The sequence below is a fragment of the Eptatretus burgeri genome, chromosome 16 (assembly GCF_056783735.1).
Source record: "Eptatretus burgeri isolate ZD-2024b chromosome 16, Ebu_testis_v1, whole genome shotgun sequence".
Taxonomy (NCBI): Eukaryota; Metazoa; Chordata; class Myxini; order Myxiniformes; family Myxinidae; genus Eptatretus; species Eptatretus burgeri.
In genome coordinates, this window is record NC_140976.1 from 5840252 (window position 1) to 5856835 (window position 16584).

Genomic DNA, 16584 nt, shown 5'->3' on the forward strand with positions numbered 1-16584 from the left:
GAACGTGTGTCATACGCCGAGTACATCGTAAAATTTTGAACATGTTTAAAATTTCTTGACGTACTCTACTTACTACGACGTATGATAGCGTACTTTAGCGTTGTACTCACGTATACCAAACTTACTCATACCGTATTTGACGTGCCCCAACGTTTTAGACACATTTTTCTTCGGTCGGCATACGCTGGCAAAATCGTCAAGGTGTGACCGCGATGTTGACACTTCCATTTCTACGGCAGTTATGATTCGAATCGTTGTGCATCAGCCTTTTAATAGGCTACGTCACGACATCGTCGGCGATGCGTGCAACGCGCTATGCCGAAGTTAGACTATCGTTGGGCATAGGTTGTGTAGGCCAACAACAGGTTCAGCATTCGTTGGTATAAGTTATCTATAACACAACGAAACGTTCTGTGTCCATTACTAATATGTTATGCATACGACCAACTCGTTATGAATACGTCCGAATCTTAAAAAAAAAACATCAAAAGTTCAACGTCAGCCAGCGTTTTACATACATTTTAATACGTTGCCATCGCTGGCTAAAACGTCAAGGTGTGACCGGGCCTTTACTTACGAAATCTAAAGATTTCGTAATATATATATATATATATATATATATATATATATATATATATATATATATATATATATATATATATATATATATATATATATATATATATCCGGGTTATTCCCGCCATCTTTGTTCTTTCTTCCTTTCATACTTTTCTAATTTTTTCACAATTCTCTTTATTCATTTTAATTCTTGCTTTTTCTTCTCTTTCATCCCTTTTACTTTATATTCCTCTCTTTCTTTATCTATCTCTCTTCGAAGTGAATTCTTGCAGCAATTTTCCTGTAAGGGTCACTTGGCTGCACCTGGATGGGTTTGAGGGTTGTGGAGTCGCAGCTGAAACCCGAATCAAATCCAGGTTCCTCCTGATGACTCCATCTTTGCTCTTTACTTCTTTGGGTTCTTTCTTGGTCTTCCATTTGATTAACAAAGGGAGAAAATAATACCAGTTGTTTGAAAACAACCCGAAAAGATTCGACGTTGAACTAAGGAAACAAAAGCAAGATTTAACAAGTCCCCCTGAAAAGGATAGACTTAAACTTTTTGAAAGGAATCTATGAAGACCTAAAAGAACCAAATAAGGAGGCAGATCAGATCCAAAAATTGGAAAAGAAAAAGCAACACCTAAAGGAAATGCCCCCACCCCCCCCCCCCCAGTGATAATAGATGTAGAAGAGCTGGAAGAACAACTTGCAAAAATGCCAAACTTTAAAAGCCCAGGCTCGGATGGAGTTCCGAAATTCTGGCTGACGCAACTAGATGCTCTCCACAATCACGATGCTCGAGCATTCAACAAACTTGTCCAAGGGGAGGGGTTAATGGACGAATGGCTCAGAGAAGGTACACCATCCTCATCCCAAAATCAGAGGAAACCCAACAACTTCACAAGTATGGACCAATAAACAAAATGTCTACCACAACGTACAAACATCTGATGGGAATCATTCCAGAAATTATGTACCACCACCTAATGGAAGTTGGAGGTCCAGAAGCAGAACAGAAGGGATGTAAGAGAGGGTGCTATGGAACAATAGACCACCTACTAATAAACAAGGCTATACTTGAAAACTGTAAAACCAGAAGAACCAAATTGTCCACAGCCTGGATAGACTCCAAAAAAGCTTTTGATAGTGTTCCACATTCATGGATGATCAAATGTATGCAACTGTACAAGATAAACCCCCCAATAATCAAACTGATTGAGAAAGCAATGGAGTTGTGGAACACCACATTGATACTGCAATACTCGGAATTGAAATACCAGGAGTGAATATACATCGTGGGATCTTCCAGGGTGATAGCCTTTCACCCCTCCTGTTTTGCCTGGTGCTGGACCCCCTGAACAACCTCGTCAATGAGCAAATTAGTGAAAGGGTACTCCGATGGCATTCAAATGGAATGTTGCCTCGGTAAGTGTGCCAAGTGCACATTCAGAGGGTAAATCAACAACAAACAACATAAAAATCGACTGAGATACAAAAATACAGGATCTAGAAAACGAAGCATCATTCAAATACCTTGGAGGAGAAGAGGGCCATCAACTATGTCTCAAACAAATGCGCAAAAGAATTGCCAAGGAATACGTACAGAGAACGAGGCTGATCTGAAAACATCTCACCCCAAGAAACAAAATTAAAGCCATAAACCAACTTGCAATCTTCTTCTTGTTCTTGTTCTTCTTGTTCTTCTTGTTCTTCTTGTTCTTCTTGTTCTTCTTGTTCTTGTTCTTCTTGTTCTTCTTGTTCTTCTTGTTCTTCTTGTTCTTCTTGTTCTTCTTCTTCCCAGGGTAGCTATCATCTCTTGGAAGCGTGACTCTGTCGCTGATACAGTGCCCCTCTACCAGTGCATACTGATACTCATTTCGCCGACCTTGGAAGGATGACACCAACTAGCAGTACCAGTATTCTAATACAGCTGTGAAATAAACTGGCCACAAGCAGAAATCAACAAACTCTATCTCAAAACAAGGAAACTCTTCAACATGCACAAAATGTTCTCCAAAAATCATTTAATCCCGAGAATGTACCCGCCAACACGAAGAGGAGGTAGCGGCCTGATGGAACTTAACCAAGTGCAGAGAATGACATGTCGGACTGGCTGAATACGTGAAAAGTTCAACAGACTACAGAATCCTATTTGTATGGACACACGAAGATAGTCAGCCAGAGAAAGTATCCCAAACACACCTTGGGGAAAAATTTCCAAAGACAAAAGAAGAACAAATGGAAGATGCCAAACTTTAATAAAAGCTTGAAACCGAAACAGCAACAAATACTGCCCAAATTATTGCAAAAAAGAAATATATAAAGCGAAATATCAACAGATATACACTGACAACTGAGACAATGACAAAAGAGCAGGAATATATATTAAAAAAAAAAAAAGAGTTGGACAGATTGGGCAAAGACAAAGAATGATCATTGGACTGGCAAAGAAGTGATCAGCTGAGTTGGGATAAAGTACAAATCATTATACATGTCAAAGAACAAGGACACTACACAAATGGCTTTCAGAAAATAACAGGACTGAGTTACAATCGGACAAGTGTAGGTTCTGCAAGGTAGAAACAGAAAGTACAAGCCACCTCCTATCGGGATGTAAAAAAAACTCGTGTCAAAACAACTGTACACACAAAGGCACAACAATGTATGTAGAGTAATCTATTGGCACAGTTGCAAGAAACTCATGGAAACGTGAACCAAAAGCGATAATCGAAAACAAGGAAGTAACGCTCACGTACGACCTGATGATCCCATTGAGCGTGAACATAGAAAACAAAGCATTGTGATCGGACATAGTACTTTGGTATAAAAAATAAAAAATGGCATTGTTAATTGAGGTATCAGTTCCCAGCGATTTGGGGCTAAACAACGCAGAAATAAGAAAATTACCAAACACCAAGATCAAGACCTACAAAATGAAGTGAAAAGATCTTGGAATCTGAAGTGTCAAAATTGTACTATTGATCATTGGAGCAATGGGAATGATGAAGAAGAACCTTACAGAGATCTTAAACCCATCCCTGGGAATATTACTGGAAACGAACTACAGTTGGAAGCTGTCCGGGGCTCCGTGATGATCCTCAAAATAGCCCTCGAAAAAAAACTTCACAGCTTGGTCCATGAGTTGTGACACCCCCCCCCCCTTTATCAAGTACAGAAACAATGAAGTAAAAAAACTTCACAGCTTTGTCCATGAATCGTGACACTTCCCCCCCCCCTCCCTTTACCGAAATGGATACTTCGAGACTTGGAAGGACTCCGTTCCACTTTCTCAAACCTGCATAAATCAACACGCACACACACACACACACACACACACACACACACACACACACACACACACACACACACACACACACACACACACACACACACACACACACACACACACACACACAATGACTTATTTATCAGGTTTGTTAATTTTATTCACTGTTTCATGGCTGTACTTTCCTTCTTCACTGCTGCCATTTTGTTGTAATAAATCATGTTTATGAGAGAGATAGAGATAGAGATATAGATTTCTTGACAGTTCGGTCGGCCAATTCTGTCAGGCAAATTCACCGTGATCATGTGTTCTTAAACACTGATTCACGCCAGATTAACCAGTGTACGCCAGGACGATTTAGACCCTTCCCTAGCGGTGGTGTGACGGTCTTTGAAAACCCACAACCGTTTCACGATATTATTTTTATGTAATATATTTAACAAATCATTCACTGATTATTTTTGTTTATCTTATGATATAATATTTCTGTGTTTCAGAGGTGACGAACATTGGACAGCTGCGAATCAGGAAATGACTGAAACAATGAAAAGGGAAGTGGAGAGACTAACATCCATCCATACATGTGATGAACAATGTCCATCAAGTACAGAAACAGTAATGTAATTATTCATGTCCTCAAGGCAATCTGGAGGCCCAGTTCACCACCAGTCACATCCTTCATTCTCGTGAAGATGCTTTTTGTCATCATTGCCTGCTTTGGGGGCTTGGATTAAATGATTATAGATAGGAGGAGATTACAATGTATTTATTACCTGTAAAACCTGGAGATTTTTTTCCGAAGAGGATGATGTGTGTTGAGACTGACTTGGGTAGATTGTGATGTGTGTAGAGAGTGACGTGTGTAGAGAGTGGCAGACTTGTAGTGATTGTGACGCGTGTGACGTGTCGAGATTGTGATGTGTGCAGAGTGTAACGTGGCTAGAGAGTGTGACTAGAGAGTGTGACGTGTGGTGTCGTGGCAGTTTTGACCACCTCAAGACAAAATCTTTTAGTTCAATTTAAGCTGTTTAATCAGTAAATATCAGACAGACTCACACGAGGAAGCTTAGCCTGGAGCAGTGTCCCAGCCAAGAACTTAACGATACATAGCGTGTTATGAATATATATGATCCCTTCAGGGCATGGTTGATGCATCAAAGAAATTAACTGAACAAAGAGGGCCTGAACTGAAATTAACTGAACAAACTGAACATTTATTTACTCTTGAAGAACAACACATGGAATTTTGTAAGGTTTAAAATTACAAACCCAGGATGAGAAATTGTCTGTGATCAGAGCTTGCTTATTATTTTCTGCTGCTTGAAAGAGTATTTGATTTCTTGCTGCTGGCCCAGAGGGTCAGCAGACAGAACAGGTTTTACAAGGTTTTTACGACTATAGAGGAATATGTGTATTCTGCCTCCAACTGGCTTTGCCAAAATATATTTATTAAATTATTTCTCAAAGCATTTACTGAAGTTAAAGCAGAACCTGGACTTCTGGTTCTGGGTTTGCAGCAATGGCAGGTTCTCTCAGGGGTCTCTACCGACTTTCTCAAAGTGAAGTTTCCGGTTGTTATATGTGACGTTTTAACTGTTTGTTTTCTCACCAACATGTTTCTGTGTGTTCCTAGTTCGGATTTGTTTCAAAAATCGTGCTATTTTGTGAGTTTTCGTTGACCTTGTCTTAAGGGGTTCCTTGAGGCCTACCTATCCTTCCTCTCTTGGTGTACGATCGTTTTTACTTGAATTCTCTCCCTATGACCTTCAATTCATATTTTCCCCACTTTCCCAACATCCCCCATCCCTCCCAACTAAACACTGTTTCTTGTCTTAAATCGAAATGATAAAAAACTACCATACCCATGAGTCCCGATCCTCCTCCTTCTTCTGCTTCTTCTTCTTCCTCCTGCCGACACACCATTTTTCTTCTACTTGAGCTGAACCCCTATCACCATTACCTTCACGATTTCTTCCAACAAACTTCCATTCCCGAATCTTACTTAATCTTCAAAAATCCATCAAAAAATAATCATTTCCTTGTATCCTTTCTATCTATACACCTCCTGTAACCATGCGTCTCTCTCACCTTTTCCTGCTACTTTCCGTTGATCTATCAGCTTCACTCTGCGATTACCGTTCCAAATTCACCATACACCTCCACGATTTTACTTCAACCATCCCTTTTCCGAATGTTATGCAATCCTTGTTTAAAATACATAAATAAATAAATACATTTACTTTTGACTACACACCTCCTGTAATCACGTGCTTCTCCTGGAAACACGCGATCTATTTCCACCCCCTGTGTTTACCGATCCAAATTCACCATTCACCTCACGATTTTTTTCTACAACATTTCCATTACCTCATCTGATGAAAACTCTCTCAAAAAACAAAAAAAAAAATAATAATAATAATAATAATAATCTATCTATAATTCCAGCAATCTCTGTCTGTCTGTCTGTCTGTGACCGCTGTTTCTCGACAACCACTGGTCCGATCTAATTGAAACTTGCTAGGTATATTGCTGGGACCCTGTGGATGTGCCTTTTCAATGTTTGATATTAATCGGACAAGTGGTTCCCAAGTTATGGCCATTTATTTTCTAAACCAATGACAGGACACGGTGCTATGACATCATAATTCTTTGTTTGATATGACGTCACAATTGATGCTGGGGACCTCAGTATGTGCCTTTTCAAGGTTTGATATCGTTCTTCTTCATCCGTTTCAGCTGTTTCCCAAGTGGTTCCCAAGTTATGGCCATTTATTTACCAAACCAATGACAGAACACGGTGCTATGACGTCACAATTGACGTCACAATTCTTCTTCGTTTGATATGAAGTCACAATTGACACTGGGGACCTAAGTATGTGCCTTTTCAAGGATTGATATCATTCTTCTTCATCCGTTTCAGCTGTTTCCCAAGTTATGACCATTTATTTACCAAACCAATGATGGGACACGGTGCTGTGACGTCAAAATTGACGTCACAATTATCAATTAATTATCGATAACCGCTGGTCCGATTTAATTGAAACAATACCACAATCCAGTCGTCGTTTACGAGAGCGAAGGAACAAAGCTGTGCGTCGTGCACGTGCAATGCAATCTAACGAAGCACGAGCTGCTCGCTTGACACTCGATACTACGCGCGTGACAAGGCATCATGCACAGCAGTTAACTCTGTGCGTATCACAGCAGTTGTGACTTCAATGCAAGCGATAATTCGTGGAATGCATGTGAACATTCCGTACGGGAACGCACTACTTCCAGATAGTAATGACTTACTGTATTCTAATAATTTCTCGATTTCTTCTGCGCATTTATAGATAAACACAATGCCCCAATCCAGTCGTCATTTACGAGAGCAAAGGAACGGCCTGTGTGGTTGTTGTTTCTGGCTCGCGGTTTGAAATTTTATTTTTTTAGTTTTTTTTTGCACGTATGGGCACGCACTCGTATTAATAATAATAAAAAACGATTCCTTATAATGCTTCATCTTCGTCTTTCACACATGAGGTTCTCATTACTGTATCAAAATGCACTATTCTTCTATTTCAACAGACTGCTCTCAGTTCGAACTTTCCTTCATACCTTGCCGAAAAAATCCAAGTGTTACAGCGTTTCTTCTCTCCATTCTCTTAATTCATCTTTATTGCCTCCATCAAGAAATGTGTTAAATCGCATCTCTGACCTAAAAATGAAAAAAAAAACCCAGCTTGCTATGAATGTTCACTTTCCATCAACCATTCTTTTTTTCCCAACTTCAGTGCCAACTCACCCCTCTCACCCCTCCCTCTCAAAGCAACCATCACACTTCTCCCTCCAAGCCTCACTATCACCGTTCTCAAAACTCCCCCCTCACCTTTCTCCCTCAACTCTCCCTACTCACCCTTCTCCCACCATTCACCCCCCTCACTCACCCTTCTCAAAGTTATCCCTGCTCTCATCCACAAAGCTGCCTCCTTCCCCTGCCCCCTCACCTCCATCTCATCACTCTACCTCCTCAAATCCTCAACCGCCTTCTGCCCCCTCTCTTGCCCCCCTCTCCCCCAGCACCACAGAGCCTTTTCTCCTCCTCATCTGCCCCCTTAACTACTCTGCAATCCCCCACACTCTTTCAACAACTCTCCTTACCTCACCCCCACCCTCCTCCCTTGTCCCAGCCTCCTCCTCCCATCCCCTGCACTCAAAGCCTCCTCCCCTCCCTCCTCATTAACAGTGTGGACCTCAAATATCCGGGACCTTCACTCAAACCTTTCAGATCTCTCCATACAGGTTGTTACTGACAAAGCAGACTTCATCTGCCTAACAGAAACTTTCCTCCCTCAAGACATCTCTGACTCCCAAGTATCTCTCCCTGGTTACTCCCTTCTCCGGAATGACAGACCTTAGCCTCGTCCTGGTTGAGGAGTTGCTTTCTTCATCAAAGACTCTTCCTCACTCTCCATGCACTGCCCTCACTCCCCCACACCCCCATGAATACCTCTGGCTACGGCTTCCCCTCCACTCCCACCTCATCTTTATATGTGTACTGTACCGTTCACCAAACAGTGATGATTCCATCTACACCTCACTATCCGAAAACATGGACCAACTAATATCCTCTCATCCAAACTCTCTCTTCCTCATATGTGGTGACTTAAATTGTCATCATGCCTGTCATGGCTCTTCAGCAAAAGCTTTCTGCGACTCATTGGGACTAACTCAATGGGTCAATTTCCCAACCCAGATCTCAACCAATGGTACTACCTCTCTTCTGGATCTTATTTTGACCAATTTCCCTGAAAATATCTGCTGTTCTTCCTTCGCTCCATTCGGTTCTTCTGACCACATGCTTGTCAAAGTGGACATCCCTCTGGCTGTTATCAGAGGACCACTTCACTGCTGCCAAGTCTGACATTTCACTCAAGCAGACTGGCAGGGTCTCCAAGCAGCCATCAAACTTCGATACTGGTCTCCCATCTCTATTTCCTCTGACATCAACTCGTCCTGGGAATTCTTTCAAAGAAACTCTCTCTCTCTCATGCACAGATTTATCCCCTCTCATCTTCAGTTGTCCTACCCTTCCTCCCGCCCATGGTTCACTGAAGCTTGTGGCGAGGCAGTTGTCCTGAAACAACTTGCCTTTGCCTCATCGAAAGCAAATCCAACTGATGGTAATCTCAGTTCCTTCTATAAAGCTCAGAACAAGTGTGTTACTACCCTCAGGAGAGCCAGAAAACAACATCTTTCTAAGCTCGAGTCTCTCCCTCGAGTCTCTGAACTCTCAAACCTCTCTCCCTCCTCCATATCCTGGTGGTGTCGAATCAAATCTGTTTCTGGTGTATATCCCCCCTCCATGCCCTCCCTTACCTCAAATTGACGCACTGCTGATACCGCACATGAAAAGGCTGAATGCCTAAACTCGGTGTTTGCATCGCAATCTTGTGTCTGAAACCCATCGCTTTCTGTACCCACCTTACCCAGTCGCACCCAACTTTCCTGGACTATGTGTCCTTTTTCTCTGACAAGGTGGATGTCAAACCTCAAATCTTCCTATTCTATTCACCCTCTCATTTGCTCAAGGTCATCTGCCATCTGCTTGGAAATCAGCAAACATTACTGCCCTGCACAAAAAGGTGCAAAAACAGATCCCTGCAACTACAGACCAATCAGCCTTCTCCCAATCATCAGCAAGGTTATGGAATCCATCATCGCTTCAGACATTAAATCCTTCCTCTTCTCCATTGACCTGATTTCCGATCATCAATTTGGTTTCAGACCAGGTCACTGTACCCTGGATATGCTGCTTTTGCTCTCCCAACAATGGATGGAGGTCCTCAATGCCAGACATGAAATCAGAGCCATATCCCTCGACATATCCCACGACATATCGCATGCTTTCAACACGGTCTGACACCCTGCCCTTCTCACCAAACTCTCGTCCTATGGTATCCAAGGCCATCTCCACTCATGGCTTGCAGACTTCCTCTCCTGTCACAGTCAATGTGTGGCCCTAAATGGAGTTCTTTCATCCCCTCCTCCTGTCCAGGCTGGAGTTCCTCAATGCAGCGTTCTGGGCCCTGTTCTTTTTCTGATTTTCATCAATGATCTCTCCGACTCTTTGGAAAATCCTCTTTATCTCTTTGCTGATGACTCCACCCTCTGCCGATTCATCTGCCGTACCTCAGACCGGCAAGCAGCAGCTTCTTCGCTCTCTGCAGATCTGGGTTAAATCACAAACTTGTCCAACATGTGGAACATGTGTCTCAATCCTGACAAATCTCACACTCTCACTATGTCTCTCTGAAAGGACCATTTGGAACCCCCCCCCCCATCTACTTTCTCAACAATCCTCTTGAAGAAGTCCTTTCTTTCAAATTCTTGGGTCTCACGATCTGCCATGATCTTTCCTGGGAAAGCCACATTTCAAACCTAGCCTCCAAAGCCAGTCTCCGACTGGGCATCCTCCATCATGCAAAGTCCTTCCTCGGCCCACCTGAGCTCCTGACCACATCCAATGCTTTCGTCCGCAACCTGATGGAGTACTGCTCTCCACTCTGGGCTGGTGCTCCTACCTCTCACCTTTCTCGGCTTCACGCTGTAGAAACCAAGGCATTTCGGATCATTGGCATCTCCCGCAATGAGGCCGAGTCGTTGGGCCTCTCGCTGTCTCACCACAGGCTGGTCGGTGGTATTTCTGTCTTCTACCGTCTCCTTTCCGATATCGCCCCCCCCCCCCCACTCTGTTTGCGATGTCCCCGCCATATTTCCGCAGGACGCTCAACGTCCACCAACAACCCCCTTCTGCTAAAACTACCAAAATCACGAATCACTGCTCACCTTCACTCTTTCATTCCTCTTTTTTTACCGCCTTTGGAATTAACTCCCTCACTCTGTTCAATCGCATTCTTCCCTCCAGGCCTTCAAAACAGCTGTTCACCACCACCTCTTATCATCCCCCATCCAAATCCTCAATCTTTTCTACCCCCGTTAATCCACCCCAAGCCCACCTCCTTCAAATTCCCTGCTTTCCTTCCTGAAAGTCCCTGTAATGTCCATCTTGTATACCCCGTGTTCCCCGCCCCATCCCTCTCCCTGCCACAGATCTCCTAATATCTCTGTTCCCCACTGTTTTGTCCTTCCCTTTCCCACCCCTCTTGTCTCATTCCCCCTTGCTGTGTGATGGGTATTAGCTCTTATACGAGCCTCGACAAGGAATGCAAAAAAAAAGCTAAATGGCATTTTACTTCATTATAAATTCAATTAGCAATTCATCTTCCACAGTGGGTAGAATGTGACGTGTGTGTGTGTGTGTGTGTGTGTGTGTGTGTGTGTGTGTGTGTGTGTGTGTGTGTGTGTGTGTGTGTGTGTGTGTGTGTGTGTGTGTGTGTGTGTGTGTGTGTGTGTGTGTGTGTGTGTGTGTGTGTGTGTGTGTGTGTGTGTGTGTGTGTGTGTGTGTGTGTGTGTGTGTGTAGAGTGCGACAGTTTTGTCACATGTTTCATCAGATACAATGAATACCGTCATTGATTGATTGAACACGAGAATTTTATTCCTTAATTTATTGTATTTCCCTTTCCAGTTTATATTTAAGTTGTATTTATCATGAATGTCGTGCCATGGTTGATGAATTACCCAATCTTCTCTCCTCCTGTTATGTGTGACATCTGTGACGTAATCCAGCAATTTCCCAAGAAGCCCTCGAAAGCCTTTTCTCCTTCGATCATGACGAATGAACTGTTTACATGTTAATTCCTCAACGTTGAACATGTTCCAGTGGAGATATCGATTGTAAAACGCAGGGTTTTCAATCATTAATATGTTGAAGCATTAGTATTTACATTGCTGAGTGGTATGTACTTTAAAAATGTATTTCCAATGGTGTATATGTTGTGATTGTGTGACGTCTGTTAAGAGTGTGAATTGTGGGTAGAAATGTATATGCTCACCACATGTGGTGTGAAACACTTCACGTGGTCCTCGATCACGCTCAAAGCCCCCAAATATTTTTTACTGTGCCTACTTCCTACTGCTGCTGCTGCTGCTGCTGCACTTTTTGTATTCCAATGAATAAAAATCGATATTTTTGTTGTACAACAAAAACAGGGGTCCTTCCTTGTATGAATTATTGAGTCAATCACCTCCATGGGGTTTATCTGTTTGCCCATGATGCTGAATTGTTATTTACTGGCGGAGCACCCGCCCGACGGGCGATTGTGTTCCAAGCATGCACAGCGTTCTTCTGACGCATACCTTTATTTGGGCGGTGTATCGGTAATGATGGCTCGATATGCCAAAAAAATCAAATAACTTGGGTTACGTGCAAGAAGAAAAACATTCCTGCTGCTAATAATTCAAAACACCTCATGACACTGGAAAATGTAGGGACAGGAATACTGTTCTGTACATGGTGGAGACTTGTAATACCCTTCCCCACCTGGAGGCGGCACTACATCCGATACACGTTCGCATGGAGAATTAGCTTCCCCTCTCACTCATCCACCCCCCCCCCCCTCCCCAAGACAACCGGTAAAGATGAAAACGGCCCTATACATTAATCGGAGTCGTGCTGATCCGATGTAACAAATCTGGATGTAATTGACCCAGAACTCAAGGAGTTGTAGTGTGACAAACAAATGAAAAACCACTCATAGAGTGACAACTTTGCAGCACGGCACTCGGTGGGGCACACCCCTCCACCAGGCTGAACAGTTTACGTTTTGTATCTCACTGATAGGTCGGATCTGAATCCGGACCTTAACCAAAAACCAATCGGCTTGTTCTCGTCACTTAACCAACTCGTCCACCCAGTTTTGTCATCACTCTTCCACAATTTTTTGAGATCTCATGCTCCACATAGTTTTTGGCCCCATCTCTTATTGGTAAGGAATTGCTTGAAAAATTATCGGATCCGGAATCGGATCTTCACAAAAATCGAATCGATTCGTCCTTGTCATACACCTAACCCTAACATACCTTGTCATACACCTAATCATATACCCACCCCCTAAACTGACCGCCCAAAAAAAGTCAAATACAAGATGTACCAGGAATTTAGTCACATTGCTGGTGTTTGGAATAAAGTAATGTTTAGATTTGCGACTGGAGCATTGTAGAGTAGGGTAATTACAAGATTAGTAGCTTTCTAAGAACTAAATTTGACTCATGTCATTGATAGGAGGTCAGTGTATATAGTTTAACTGTTTACCTTGTTTACTGTTAGTATACATGCACATGTTATATGATGTCAACATCATCACATTTTGTTCAATAAGTTTGCCTTTTTTCTCTATTTCAAAGATAATAGTACCTTGTTACATGAAGGTATGTCTCATCAAAACACCATTAATCAGATAAGTTTTGATTTTATTGATATCATTGATACCATGAAAATGGAAAAGACTCTTGATAAAAACCAATCCAATCAATGGATCCAATCAATGGCGTGGATACTGTCCCAAATCAAGATGGAGGACACTAACCTCTAAAATAGGGCCTGTGATTGTGTACCTGGCCCTCTACTTTTCTGTTTTCATCCAAGAATTGAGCTGGCCATTGCTTTAATATCACAAATAGAAGGATGGATGATACACTCAAAGTCCAATGTCGGCTACTAAAGTCTGCATATCTGTGTGTCAGATGAAGCTTGTACCATCACTGATGCAGGGCATTAGAATAAGGACCCAGGTTGTCTAGACAGAGACATTTGGCCCATGGTCATGGGCAAAGCAATATATGAAATTGGGGTGTTATCTTAAAATCAATGTAGGCATTGAGAAGAGGATGATTGATAAAAACCAGCTCTAGAACTAATAAATGACTGCTGTATTAGATTGATTTGTTCATTTTTGTTCCACTGTTACTGTTAAAGTAGTGGCAGATTTACCTTGTAGAAAAGTGGTGGCATTTTATGATTTTGATCCCTGACAAATATGTATGAAAGAAACTGTATAAGTGTATTTTTTTCAGCTTGTTTGATTACTGCCTACACAATGGATGCAGAAAATACAAGTTCAACATTAGGAGTGACAGTGTCAGAGGAGGCGCCTCAACTTCAAGAAGCACAGTCCCCATCTATGGTTAGTTTTCTACTTTATTTTCTGAATTGAATGAAAGAATACACCATCACCAAGAAACTGATGTCAGTATTTGGTAGCACAGGCCCAGGAATCTAGTGGCACCAAAAAGGTATTCATTATCCGTCTTCTTAATTTTAGTACAACAGTGTGATGCTACCAAAATGGTGTTTATTTTAGCCCTAATAAACTATTTTCACATCGACCCTTTGCTAGAAAACTAAACAGGTTTAATTTACTCATTCTGTGTTCCATCGCCAGTACTTCCTACAATCAGTAGCGTAAAGGTCATAGCATAGCGTTTGAAACCTTTGGAATAGAAAGAGGCAAATGACAAGTCGAAATCAATGAAAGTACCATACTATCATTCGACTTAGAGCTAGGGGAGTTGACAATGTGTTAATGCAACACAATTCAGATATCTTCTCAAGCTAATTAAGGTGTCTTTTTCATGTCAGGAAATCGATTGTTCCAGTACCCTGTGTTGCTACATCTGCCAAAAGTCTACGGATGAAGACAGAAAGCTCAAGGCATTCAACGAACATACATGGAGCACAGTAAGGAATGCTGCTACCTCACGCAAAACTCAGAAATCAGATAAGTACTCCGACATCACCAAAAGGATATCACAAAGCAATCAGGAATCAACTCATCGTTATCACCCTTCTTGTCATAGAAAAACTACACCGCCGTGAAGCGCCCAAGAAACGCTCAAACATCCGATGATGCACCCCCTTCCAAAAATCCTAAAATTCAAACCAGAACCTGCAGTGTCCTCCCAAAAGATGATCTGAAAGAAAAATGCTTATTCTGTGGGATGGGCCAAAAAAGATAAAGGGAAAAGAAGAGCCAAGGCAATATATTAGAACAATGAGTGGTTGTGAAACAATTCGCAATCGCGCAATGTTCTCCAAAAACGAGCGTCTCAAAGGTCTTGTTAGGACTGGTGTTGATCTGATCGCTGCAGATTCATGGGATCACAGAAATTTCCGCTCAAAATTCCTTTTGGAAACCGACAGCCTTGAAAAAAAAGGGTTCAAATAGAGTGCTTGGATCCGAAGCCTACGCCACAAACTTGCCATAAGAGTGCCTTTGCCTCTTTGTGTGCGTACATTCAGAGTGAGGTATTTGAAAACCAACGGTCAGTGTTGGTCTCTGCATTACTTGACATCTACAAAGCAGAGTATACAAGCATCGGAGGAGATCAGGAAGAAGTTGAATCCTACTTGGCCCAGAATTTGCAAAGGAAGATCAAAGATTATTGTGGAGGGATCGCATGAGAGTGAAGCTTGCAGACCAACGGAAAGGCAATTTTGTTTTCAATTCATTAGTCCGGGAAGATGATGCAATGGCTCGACTCCATAACGAATCAAAAGAACATGAACAGAATGACATTGCGATGGGCAGCTCTGCATCTTCGATCCCAGATCATGACACTTCCAAAAACTAGGACACCAAACCCAGCTACAGTACAGAATCTAAAGGAACATTCCCAAACAGTAAGACCTGTTCTTCAGGAGTCTTATTGGTAGCCAAACACCAAGCTTCCGTGGAGCGCATATGGATAGCCTTGACCGCAAGTCGACTTCAATGGCATCAGATGCAATTTTAAATGTTACACGTGGGACTGTCAAACCATGAAAGCACACAGCCATGGGCCTTGGTTTTGCTTCGCTGACAGGATCGAAGCTGTCATTGCAAATTTTGAACAGGGCTGGGCACAGCATCAGTTATAGTGAAACCAAAGGTTTGGAGACTGAATTTGCGTATTCTGTGGAATCAAGTGACCACAGTGCACCAGATGGCATTCAGTTGGATCCACATCTCGCCACTGCCTCTGTCTGGGACAATAATGATGCCATTGTAGAGATGTTAGATGGCAAAGCAACGCTGCATACAACTGTTGGCCACACCTACCAGAATGTCCTGCCAGATGCAATGGGTCCAAATGCTAATATGACCGACTTCCGAGAGGGAAGAAACGGACGGAAATTTGTGGGGGCTGAGCGTGAAATCCTGCCATTTATAAAACCTCTGAAGACAGCCAAATCTGCTGTATGAGAGGGAAGACTGGATTTGTTGAAAGATTTCAGATTTGAAACAAGCAATCCCGTCAGCATTGGTTTAGGGCATGGTATCTGCTAGCATAATCCAGAGGAATTGGAAATCATACAACGCTTGTGCTCCTGTTGAATGAAGATGTTCCTCGATTCCTCTTTGTGGTAATGATTTTCTCATGCAATGAATTCTTTTTTCAGGAAAGGAAAAGTGAAACCCTTCGAAATGAGCTGAAATGAGCTGAGGCTGAAGCTGAGCCTCGTCCTGGTGGAGGTGTTGCTCTCTTCATCAAAGACTCTATTCCTCACTCTCCATGCACTGCTCTCACTCCCCCACACCCCCAGGAATACCTCTGGCTTCGGCATCCCCTCCACTCCCACCTCATGTTTATATGTGTACTGTACCGTCCACCGAACAGTGATGACTCCATCTACACCTCACTATCCGAAAACATGGACCATCTTCTATCTTCTCATCCAAACTCTCTCTTCCTCTTATGTGGCGACTTCAATTGTCATCACGCCAGTTGGCTAGGTGTGGGTGCCTCTCTCACCTGTGATGGCACCTCAGCAAAAGCTTTCTGTGACTCATTGGGACTGACTCAATCGGTCAAC

The 16584-nt window shown here is 42.6% G+C and overlaps 1 protein-coding gene across 3 annotated transcripts in view; it reads left to right on the forward strand.

The window, feature by feature from the left end:
- Nucleotides 1-11939, forward strand: part of LOC147010389 (uncharacterized) — a 45523-nt gene extending 33584 nt beyond the window's left edge. For all 3 annotated transcript variants that reach the window (XM_085860369.1, XM_085860370.1, XM_085860371.1), the window contains one exon: nt 4345-11939. In XM_085860369.1, the coding sequence (XP_085716495.1) occupies nt 4345-4471 (127 nt within the window). In that variant the 3' untranslated portion in view covers nt 4472-11939. The remainder of the gene's footprint in view (nt 1-4344) is intronic.
- The last annotated feature ends 4645 nt before the right edge of the window (nt 11940-16584 follow it).